The 11,109-nt window shown below is 53.9% G+C and overlaps 2 protein-coding genes across 2 annotated transcripts; both read left to right on the forward strand.

Annotated features, from left to right (window-relative positions):
* Positions 1-373: 373 nt before the first annotated feature.
* Positions 374-6,676, forward strand: JN550_000167 (uncharacterized protein; the record flags this gene model as incomplete). The annotated part of the gene is made up of 1 exon (XM_049312892.1): positions 374-6,676. One exon carries the CDS (start codon positions 374-376, stop codon positions 6,674-6,676), a length of 6,303 nt encoding a protein of 2,100 aa, XP_049177456.1.
* An 899-nt stretch (positions 6,677-7,575) lies between these two features.
* On the forward strand, positions 7,576-10,757 carry JN550_000168 (uncharacterized protein; the record flags this gene model as incomplete). Its single annotated transcript, XM_049312904.1, has 6 exons — positions 7,576-7,830; positions 7,905-8,212; positions 8,263-8,292; positions 8,352-9,591; positions 9,641-10,198; positions 10,254-10,757. The coding sequence occupies 6 exons, from the start codon at positions 7,576-7,578 to the stop codon at positions 10,755-10,757; spliced, it is 2,895 nt and encodes a 964-aa protein (XP_049177457.1).
* Positions 10,758-11,109: the final 352 nt, after the last annotated feature.

The raw sequence follows: 11,109 nt of genomic DNA on the forward strand, positions 1-11,109 counted from the left end.
CGACTAGAACGGCGGGAGCACGGACCCCAAAGCCATGGCCTGGCCACACGCAGTGACCACGTACCGGGGGCGAGCCGGCCGGCCGGTGGGAGTTGCTGTGCCAACGTCGCTTGACTAAATTTGGTAGCGAGTCCACATTTTGGCAGGGCGGCTCGGTCGTGCGCCGTGAGCCCGCGTGAATCCCAATCCGTCATCGTCGGCAGCTACTGACTTTTTGAAGCCCAATCGAGCTGAAGAACATACAATAGTCTTTTCACGACGAAGCATCGGCTTGGAGTTCGCATTTCTTGCTTTTGTTCTGGGGAGGCTTCCTGCTTTGGTTCTTACTACGCGACCTTGCCCACGACGATATGATTAGTAGTCATCGCATTACATGGCTTCAATAACAACACAGGCCGATGCCGTCCGGAGCGCGGTCGCCTCCGTCCAGACGTGCACTCCCACCATTTCGGCGACGCTCAAGGAGCTTCTGCAGACACAAGACGGCCGACATGACGAGGCAGCGTCGGCCGCGAGACCGAAAGCGACAAAACCCACTGCCGCAACGCGGAAACCGACGACAAACACGAAACGCGCCCCCCCGGCCAAATCGCAAGCTGCATGGACGGAGACAGGCCTCGCAGAGAAGGACAAAATAGTCCTGGCGACACAAGTCATCAATGCGACTCTCAAGGCCCTGGGGGAGGCCGCAAAGAACCAGCCACCACCGTCCGCGGCACCTCGGTCTCGGAATGGACTCCGGCGCTCCAACTCGTCGCCCATGACCCCTCTACAGCCCCGATCGCTCAACCGGGTCTCTACATCACCCGCTGTCACCAAAGCCACCAAGACCCCTTCATCGTCGACGGCATCCACCGGGTGTTTGGCGACGGTAGAATGCGCTCGGGCGGCCTTCTCAGCATTGCGGACCCTCTCCAGTGCTGGGAAGACTGCGCTTCCTGACTTGCAGCTGGAGTCTGGCATGTCATCCTTCATAAACAAGCTCATTGCCTTGAGTTTGTACGAGCATGCATTGAGGGAATTGCGCCTCCTCAAGCGCCGGCTGGAGGGAATAGCAGCTGGAAAGGATACCAGAAAGGCCAAGGCGCCCTCCGAACCCAGCTCGACCTCGAAAACCCTCTCCGACTTATTCGACTATACCGAGACCAACGTACCCGGCCCGGTTCTGGCCTTGATAATATCTAGCCAGCTTCAGGCCTTGCGCGTCATGCACGGCTTAAAGAAGTCGTCTCATCTGGATACTGTTCTCCCCTTTCTCCAACCGTCGCGGCCTTCCTCTCCGCTAGCTCTGCTGTTACTCTCAAAGAAGGGCGAGAAGTCAGATCAGATCAAGTGTGCAAAACAACTCGAAAGCTTAGCTCAAAGCCTCTTGTCGCTGTCACCCAGTCTATCGCCAAGAGATGACGCGGTGGCGATGGAGCCCCGGCTCAGTCCATCCCCAGAAACCTCGGTTCAGATGCAAACTCTTGCCTTAATTACCAGACTTCACTCTTGGAGTTTGTCCGGGCACAAAGGAAATGTTGACAAGGACATTCTGTTTCCGCTGTCCGTGTGTTTGTCAGCCTATTCCCGGCGGAGCTCATCTGATGCGGCATCGAAATGCGAAATCGCAAACTCCGCTTTTCTTCAGGTCTGGGAGCGAATCGACAATCAATCGCTCCAGCCGGCAGAGTCTTCAAAGTCTCCGTTGGCCACCATCTATCAGGTTCTCAGCACCACCTCGCGAGAGGCAGGCATCGTTAAGGAAGCAATAAAGTGGATGAGAAAGCTGAAGTTGCTCACGACAACACAGGAGGATTCGGTAGCTCGTTGTTGCTCTGTAACAGCTCAGCTGCTAGCCCTTTCTCTAAAAACTACCACAAAGATTGACGAAAGTCTCATAAGCGAAGTCCTAGACGGTATGCGTGGCCCTCTCAGCGGCAGCACAACGGAGCTGGACGAATTGCTGGCTAGCGTTTGCTTGGTTCGGAAGGCTGCCATAAACATGGTAGTTGGAGATGCGAAGGAGCCGGACGATCCAGGTTCGGCAAGGGAGCTATTGGGAACAGTGATACTGCAAATACCTCGCTTCGCCTTGAGATGGCTAGGAAAGCCCCCTGCATCCGGCAACGACAGCTCAGCCAAAGATCTCCTACGCTTCGAACAGCGGCGCCAAATTCTGTCCAAACAAATACAGTTAATGCTCGACTCGGCTTTGATGCTCACAAAAGTCATGCTGGATAGGGGGAAGATGCCTTGGGATCTCATGGACCCTATCCTCCAAGACAGCTCAGCCCTCCTTGACGTGATGGGGGACATGGCTGCAAGCGTCAAGAGTAACCCTTCCGCATCGTACCACGTCAAGATATCTCATTTCTACTACCAGCAGCATATTATGCTACGGCAGGCATCAAACTCCAAAGAGTCTCAGTTCTTGCGTGCTCTGCGCCGTTCTATTGACGCGGTCAAGCTTCGCCCAGAAGGCGAGCAAGCACGGGCACAACTTCTGTTCAAGCAAGAACGACTAGCAGAACTGTGTCGGGCTTGCGGTAGAAAGGATGATGCGGCTGATGCTTTACGATCCATCAGAGACTCGCTAGTCCGAGAGGATATTGTACCTAGCATCACAGCGGCTCTATCAACCCAGGGTGTGGTACAAGCATGGAAGTCGAACCCCAGGGCTGAGTCGCTATCGAGAGCTGTTTGTAGTTTGGCCAAGGTGGACTACACGCCATGCGACTGGACCTGGCTGCTCACTGGGTCGGACAAGGCTACTGCGCTAGAGCATGATCTGTACTTTGTCTATGCGAGCAAGCCCCTTGTACCAGGCGATCAGTTGGTGGACAAGCTTCTCCTAACATTCTCAGTCTCCGACCATCCGATCAGACGACTCAGAACCCTGCTTCAGCTCCTATCAGCCAATTTAGAGTCTCGTGAGGAGTTTGGCAACTGGATCACAGAGATCAAGTCCCTGCTCGAGTTGTTGCATTGCAAGAATCTTGGGCAGGATTCCGGTCTTGAGCAATTCATTCCTCACCTGCAGGGATTGGCCACCTGCCTGGTGACTCTTTACGACGCTGATCCGAAGATCAACTCCGACGGCGTTGAGAAAGCTCTACATACATGGGCTGGAATAGTCCAGGGGTCTGCATCCGCGGAAGAGCTCTACACCAGCATCGACAACCCCCCTCAGTTGGCAACGGTTCTTCAAGCCCTGTCCGACTTTTCGAGGATGAAGGGCCAAGATACCATGTTGGGATCAATTTTGCAACTATCGGCAGACCTCTCGCGACTCATCTGCACCAACAACCCCGAGTTATTCGTCTCCCAGAACACGGCTCTTTGTCTGCAATATCTCACTGTCGGAAATTCCTCGAAGGTCGAAAACATCTTGAAAGCTACCCAGGAGTTCACTGAGCAGCAGTCTGTATCCCCTTTTGTAAATGCACGTTTTCATCTTTGCTCAGCTGAGTATCACATGGCTGTTGGCAACTTTGACCTTGCTGAACGGCATTTGACTGATGCACAATCATCTGCGACAAGCACTCCGACTGAGAAGTACCCAAAGACGAGCAGGCTGACCAAGAAGCTGTCGATTGCTCATGCATCTTTCTTGCATTCGGTTCTGGCTCTGGAACGAGGTGACGCTCACCACGCACTTTATCACGCCAAGATTGCGGTGCGTATCCTCTTCCACGACTGGTCCAACCTTGAGAGTTTGAGAAGCTCGATATCGGCCCAAGGTGACGAACCGTCTCAAGTCGATGTTTCCGGATGTGAATCAAGTTTCGCCAGCTCAAGGTTATCCCAAGCAGACTTCACACGCGCGAACACCGGACCCGAGTTTTGGGCCATGGTCTACCCTCTCTTTCGGTTCACTCTACAGTTGTCGGCGGTGTATGCACATGTCGGCATGTACCAAGAAACAATGTATTACGCCGAACAAGCCCAAAAAGTCGCAGCAACCACCTATTCGGAGAGTTATCTCGCGCAGTCCCAGGCCTGGTTGGCCTCGGTGTACTTCACTGCAGGCAAAACCCAAGATGCACTTCAGCTAGCCACCGAGGCCAAGCGGGCATTGCCTACCCTTGAACCGACTTGTTCAAACATCGAAATGGCTTGCCAACTGAGTCGTATCTTTCACGATTCTGAGGATCGCGAGGGTGAACTGAGTTTGATGAGCATTGCAGATTCTATGCTGCAGCGGTTAGGTGGTCATGTTTCTTCCGAGGGGCTTGGCATAGAAGAAACCATGGAGAAGCTCACTATCAAGGAGAAGCCTGCATCAAGGGCTACAGGCCGACAGACAAAAGCGAGAGCGACTGCCGCGACCAAAAAGGTGGTTCCGAAGCGAGGAGCAGTCCCAGGACGAGCGAAGACTCCTGTTGAAGCAGCACCTATAGCTACTAAGGATGATTTACAGCTATCATTTCTCCGTGCTTCGGTATTGCGCCATCAGTCCTTGTCTATGCTTGAAGATAAGGATTGGAGCTCGGCCGTCAGCGCTCTGCAGACCGCGTACGATCTCTCAAAACTATCTACCGACATCACGCAGGAGCGCCTGCTCATGGCCGTGGCCCTCGTTGGTCAAAGTCTGGAGCAGATGGGACGCGACTCCGTCTTTTCCGTTATCCAGGATTCCACCCTCTCCTTTCCAGCTGTTGCGGCATCCAAGAGCAAATCAGAAACACTATCACTCACGAAGTCAACACCGCCCCGGAAGGCACGAGCAGCATCTCCATCGTCTCCTGGGTTCCTTGAGAACCTGCGACAAGCTCAAGACTACCTCCTCGAGGCTCACTCGATCGCAAGCCTCAACGGAAATGGCAGACTTGTCCACCGCATTGCTATTCTGCTCCAAAACGTGTTTCTGCTCTTGTCAACAACTAGCCCTTCAAAGACTGCTGTAGGACATCCTGCTCATGCTACTTGTTCGGTCGAGCTGGCCCGGAACCTCGTCTGGCGCCGAGAACGCAAGACACTGAAGATTGATCATGACAAGGCCGGGAAGGCGGAGTGGCCGTTGCTCGCACAGACTACTGATCCCAGGCGCTCTAGCCTTGGCTTCTCCATCGACATGAACCGATTTCAGAGGGAATACGTGGATATCATTCCTAAATCATGGAATGTTGTCTCCATATCCTTGAGTGACAACAAGCACGATCTCTGTATCACAAAGTTGCAGGCTGGCCATAGTCCTTTCGCTATCCGTTTGCCTCTTGAACGAGCTAGTTCGCGTGATGCCGATTGTGAGGTCTTCAATTTCGAGCAAGGCCGGGCTGAAATGCTAGATATTATCGAAGCGACCAACCGAACCTGCCACAATGCTCGTGATATGAGCGCGAAGGGTGGAAAGTCAACTTGGTGGGCAGAGCGAGAAGCCCTCGATGAGCGAATGAAAGATCTTCTGGAAAACATGGAACAGATATGGCTCGGTGGCTTCAAGGGTATCTTCGCGCAGCACCATCGCCGGTCTGACTTGCTTGCCAGGTTTCAGAAGAGTTTCCAAAACATCCTCGATAAGCATCTGCCATCCAGACAGCAGGTTCGGGGTAAACGCACCAAGACGACAGCAACCAAAGTTTCTCTGGATCCGAGAATCCTGGACCTCTTCATCGGGCTCGGTGATGCCACCATCCCTGAATGCGACCTTGATGAGCCCCTGACGGATCTACTCTATTTCGTTGTGGACATCCTGCAGTTCCACGGCGAACGCAATGCGTATGACGAGATCGACTTTGACTCTATGGTGGTGGAGACATTTGATGCTCTGCACGCTTACCACGCCTCGTTGAAGAGCAACAAGGACGCAGAAGGGGATGTGCACACCATTCTCATTCTGGACAAGGCATTCCATATTTTCCCCTGGGAATCCATTCCCTGCATGCAGGGCCTAGCTGTGTCTCGGATCCCGTCGCTTGCCTGCCTTCGACGTTCCATTCTTGAGCAAAACTCGCCACACGCCCAGTCGTTCGATGACGGAGACGAGGAAGAACCATATGTCCAGGGTGCGCGCGAGGGCCATCACATCTCCATGAACTCCGGCACATACATCCTGAATCCAAGCACAGATCTCAAATCCACTCAATCAACCTTCGGCAGGCCCCTCGCCTCCCTACCCCCAGCGTGGACCAGCATCGAGACACGGGTACCTACCGAGGACGAGTTCGAGGGCGCACTCACCAAATCAGACCTGCTACTCTATTTTGGACACGGCAGCGGTGCCCAATACATCCGAGGTCGCACCATACGAAAACTCGACAAGTGCCGTGCCGTCGCCTTGCTCATGGGCTGCTCGTCTGCATCTCTAGCGGATGTGGGCGATTTTGAGAACCATGGCACCGTCTGGAACTACATGCTTGCTGGTAGCCCCGCGGTTGTTGGCACACTCTGGGATGTCACGGATAGAGACATTGATCGCTATGCGGGACGAGTATTCGAGGAATGGGGGCTAATGCCCAAGGGCACATTTGCAGAGGACGGCACCACCGTCGGGAAAGGGAAAGGCAAGGCCACTGCTGGAGGGAGCAGTAAGGGAAGGAAGAAGGCCAAGGTGGTCGAAGCGTCGGAGGACAATGCTGAGAAGGCGACGAGCCTGGTAGAGGCCGTAGCCAAGGCCAAGGACGCATGCCGCCTGCGCTACCTCACGGCCGCGGCGGTCGTGGTCTACGGCATTCCGGTGTACATCAACAAGTGAGGCCGGCGGCGTGTCTGTTGTATATATGCATCTGTACGGTGTTTGGATTTTGTCGAAAGGGGTGTTTGTCGATGGTGTTGGATTAGACATGATTGGCATTGCAAGGCGTTTTCGGCGTTGGTAAAGCTGTCTCTCGAAGACAAGAGGTTTCACGACCGATCCCTCGAATTGCATACATTGATACCAATCACAAGAAGAAGTCCTATGAATCGTGTGAAATGGGTTACGTGAGCATATAGTCTAGCTGCCCGTGCCAAGCGCAAGTCGAACCATCAGAAAGTCTTTGGGATTGACTTAAACAGTACCAAAGTTAATGAGTCCCTGCTGGACACATTTAACCATCACCTCGAAGTAAAACTTCGACCGCCAAAGGACTTGCCTCTCTGCAGGCTCCTGGCACTACTGTAAGTATTGACTAGTCTTGCTGATCCTCTATCTGCTGTAGGACTCAGCTCAGCCCCGCCACGTTGCTCGACCCCTCTCTGTGTTCGCATGCCATCTCGCCGGCTAAGGCTGAAATCAATCCCCCACGAGAGACAGCCGCTAAACCCGATTCTGCCACCGAGCGGCCTCGATATGCGCCCTCAGCCCGACGACGCCGCCCTGCACAACGTCCTGCATCTCCAGCCTGTTCTCATGCTGTCCGCGGGGCCTCTGGTGTGAGTAAAGAAATGATGCTGATTTGACCCTGTCCCGCCACTCCTCATCTCCAAACTGTTCGCGACGTGACTTTTCGCTCTGGTTTCTCCCCCCCTTTGCGCCCGACAAGTGCGATTGCCGCTAGATGTCGAATAAGAGGATGTGATGCGCGCGGTCGCCTGCATTGACTATTTTGCCCTGACTTCTCTTGACTTCTTGCCCCTTCGCTCCTCGGCCGGTCCCGGGCCTGAGACGTAGCAATGGGGGATCAGCAGCCCTACGTGACAATACGGACAAGGAGGCCCACGGATGGCGGGAGCATGAGCAGCGGGGATTCAACCGTACGTGGAGAGAACCGTCGAGTGAACCCTCGGTACAGGTCCGGCCTACTCACGTCTGACCAGTATGGCTCGAGCGCTGGCGATGACAGGGCGCCGCCGGCCAAGACCCACGACACCAGCCTCGTGAACTACCATGTCAAGCATATATCCGACTTTGCCAAAACACTGGAGGATGTGGGTGATACCTATGCTGCGGCGCAAGCCCCCGCGTCGACGGTTTGAGATGAAAGAGGCTGATGTAGTCGCAGTCTGCTGCGCGAGCTTTCCCGAACCGTGGCCGATCGCAGAGGTACAAAAAGGTTCAGGCGCTGCTTCTTCACTGGAGGTCTGACGACCTGTTCGTGCTCCCCGAGCTCGAGGACCTCGAGCAGTGTCTTCGTGAAGACTATAGCTTCGAGACCGAGACTTTCGCCATCCCGTCTGATAACCCTCACCTGGACTTGATGATGAAGGTTGGTCAGATGATCAAAGAGCACGAGTCCACTGAAACGCTATTCATCATCTACTACGGTGGTCATGCGAGGATCGACGAATCGAGGCAGAGTACCTGGTGCGCGTAAGTAGTATAGTGCCCCTAGTTTGGCAGCTTGTCTGACTATTGAGCAGTAATCGCAGTTCAGACTCACCTTGGCTCCAGTAAGTCAATTTTTCACCGTTCGGCCACTCACCCAGCCATATTATACTAACATGAGCAGGTGGTCCGCGATCCAAACTCTATTGGAACGATCATTGTCAGATGTGTTGATCCTTCTTGACTGTTGTGCCGGTGCTGCAAGCGCTACTTTCCCGAACGGAAACAGTATCACAGAGACGATATCAGCAAGTAGCTGGGACGCCATTGCCCCGGACCCGGGGAGGTACTCTTTCACCAATGCGTTGATTGAGGTCCTCCAGGAGTGGAAGCACAGGACGTACTCGGCGGCTATGCTCCACGCAGAAATATTGGCTCGGCTCAAGCATCCTCGGCCCATCATGTTGAACGGGAAGCACTTCGAAGCTCGGTCCACACCAGTGCACTTCATGATGACCTCCAACCACAGGGCGCCGAGCATCGAGATGGCGCGGAGACTGTCCGATGACAGAATACCTCCTTCGCCACCGATGGAGCCGGAGATCGATACACAAGTTGCAACAGGTCGATCTGGGGCTGCTCAGGACATTGTCGGCTCAGAGCCCAATGAAGACGTCCCCCACGTCATGATATCTCTAGCTCTGGAAGACGATCAAAGGCTGGATGTCAACGCGTGGGAAAACTGGCTCGCGGCATTCCCAGCGATTGCAAAGTACGTCAAAGTACAAGGCGTGTTTAAGAGCCATTCCACCCTTCTTCTCTTATCCTTGCCGGTAATGGTCTGGGACTTGCTGCCCGAGAATCTTGCTTGCAATTTCATTGCTTTCGTGCGGTCGAACAACCTCGCAATGCAGAGCCAGGAAGCAAGCCGGCCACCGCCAGTTGCAGTCCCGAGCGGGTCGGAAGAGGAAGCCAGATCTATCTTGTCTGGGTCAACAGCGTTGTCAGGTTACTGGCCTCATCATATGGCTACTGTTGCGAGTGTACCAGTTCGCGCTGCGACGGAAGCTTTGTCTTCCAGCCACGGGGCTCATCTGCCCGGCACGCAATCAGACGCAGCTTCCCAAGAACCATTCACGTCTGGGTCATTCTCAGCACCACTGAGTCGGCAACAGACTGCGCCAGCATCTGTCTCGACTAGAGCCAACTCTAACGATGCCATAACGAACCAGATGATTCTCAATCAGTCGCGAAACTCCAGGAGAACCTTCCTGGTTTCTAGCGACAACATACCCAGCAGGCCCAGTTTGGCTGCACACGTCCAGAGGCGATTGGAAGAATACTTCCAGGAAGATCCCATGCCGACTGTTGCTGTAAAAGAGTTCTTAGCATCCAATCTCGGCATCGAGACGGCAGACATAGACGTAAGAACCACGAAGTACTCTTCAAGTGAGACGCTAATATGGTGTATAGCTTTGGTTCTATCATCGTCGAGAACATCAAGAAGTTGCTAACAAACTACAAAGCTTGCGAATAGATGACCATCGACAAGAGCCGTCGAGAGAAGGCCCACGAATGATTCTTCCGGGGCATCTCAACGGCTTACTGGAACTTGTCACCCCAAGTCAAATACTTCTAGTTGACCTACGTTCTCCCACGGAATACGACAGGTCTCACATCCATGGGTCCATCAACCTCAGAGCACCTGCTTCTTTTGTCCACAGAGCCTCGCCGGATATGATCGAGAGGGCGTTCGTCGATGATACTAGCCGCGAGGTTTTCAACAAGTGGTACACATCTAGATGTGTAGTCTTCTACGACAGACATGTAGAGTTTACATGGGAATGCCCGACAGCCGAGGCCTTGATCCAGAAATTCAGGAGTAAAGGCTGGGCTGGCCAGGGCTTCATCTTGAAAGGTCACTACCGCGAGTTCTCGGGATCATTCGATAAGTTCATCGGCGGCCAGAAGATGAGCGGGCACGCTAGGAAACACCTGGAAAGCCTGCAAGATAAGTCAAATCAGAAGGATGTAGGTTTTCTCCCTTCCTGGGTCACAAATCAATGGAGCTAATGATCTACCTCAGAAGGACAATCAGGAACAGTATGACGAGTGGTTGAAGCTGCTTCAAAGCGAAGACCGAGTCGCCCCTGTGGAACTTGTACCCACAGTGAAGACTACTCGCATCGAAGCCACGATTCAACACCAGAAGGACTTGGAAGACGAGTTTGAGAGGCATTTCCCTTCTCTGTATCGGAAGGCTCTAGACCTCAAGCCCGACAATAACTGGGACGTCAAGGCACCCATGGTTGAGCATCTCTCGCGTGGCCTGACCAAGATGCATGAGGTTACAAGGACGGGCGCAGGCTCGAAACCGGGCCACTCGGGATATGCCGAAAAACGACATATCGAAAAGCGAGCCTCCGAGGAGTACGATCTGATCGACTCCGACGACGAGCTAGTGGCCAAGGGCGAGGCAACGCAGAAGGCAGATGCCAAGTCCCCGGAAGAGCCCGGTGGGCCCAGCACGGATGCCGTCAAGAAGGGCCGGCGGAACATTTTGAACAGGATGTTGCGAAGCGGACGATGATCCGCCTTGTATCAGGACTGGGAGACGTTGTACCAGTACCTAGAGCGCCATACTATCGGTCAGGACGTGTTGGTGGAAAGGAGAAGGGATCAGCGATGTCCTAGAGTGGGGGTATTTCCCGTTGCGTTTGCTTTGATGCTTTCGTGCAGAGTACCTCTAGTGTAGATTTGGAATGTTCCGGGCTCTTAGGGGACTTTTCAAGGGAGCCGGAAGATCAGGGAGATCCCGATCATAGACGGATCGTCGGACAGGCATCGTGGTTCCCTGGAATACTTGTTGGTGCCGTCTTTGGGTTACATTGTTGAGCACCAAGCACAGATGCGCTTGCGAGCAGTGAATGATATGCAAGATA

The sequence above is a fragment of the Neoarthrinium moseri genome (genome assembly GCF_022829205.1).
Source record: "Neoarthrinium moseri strain CBS 164.80 chromosome Unknown scaffold1_Wmoseri_CBS_16480, whole genome shotgun sequence".
Taxonomy (NCBI): domain Eukaryota; kingdom Fungi; phylum Ascomycota; class Sordariomycetes; order Amphisphaeriales; family Apiosporaceae; genus Neoarthrinium; species Neoarthrinium moseri.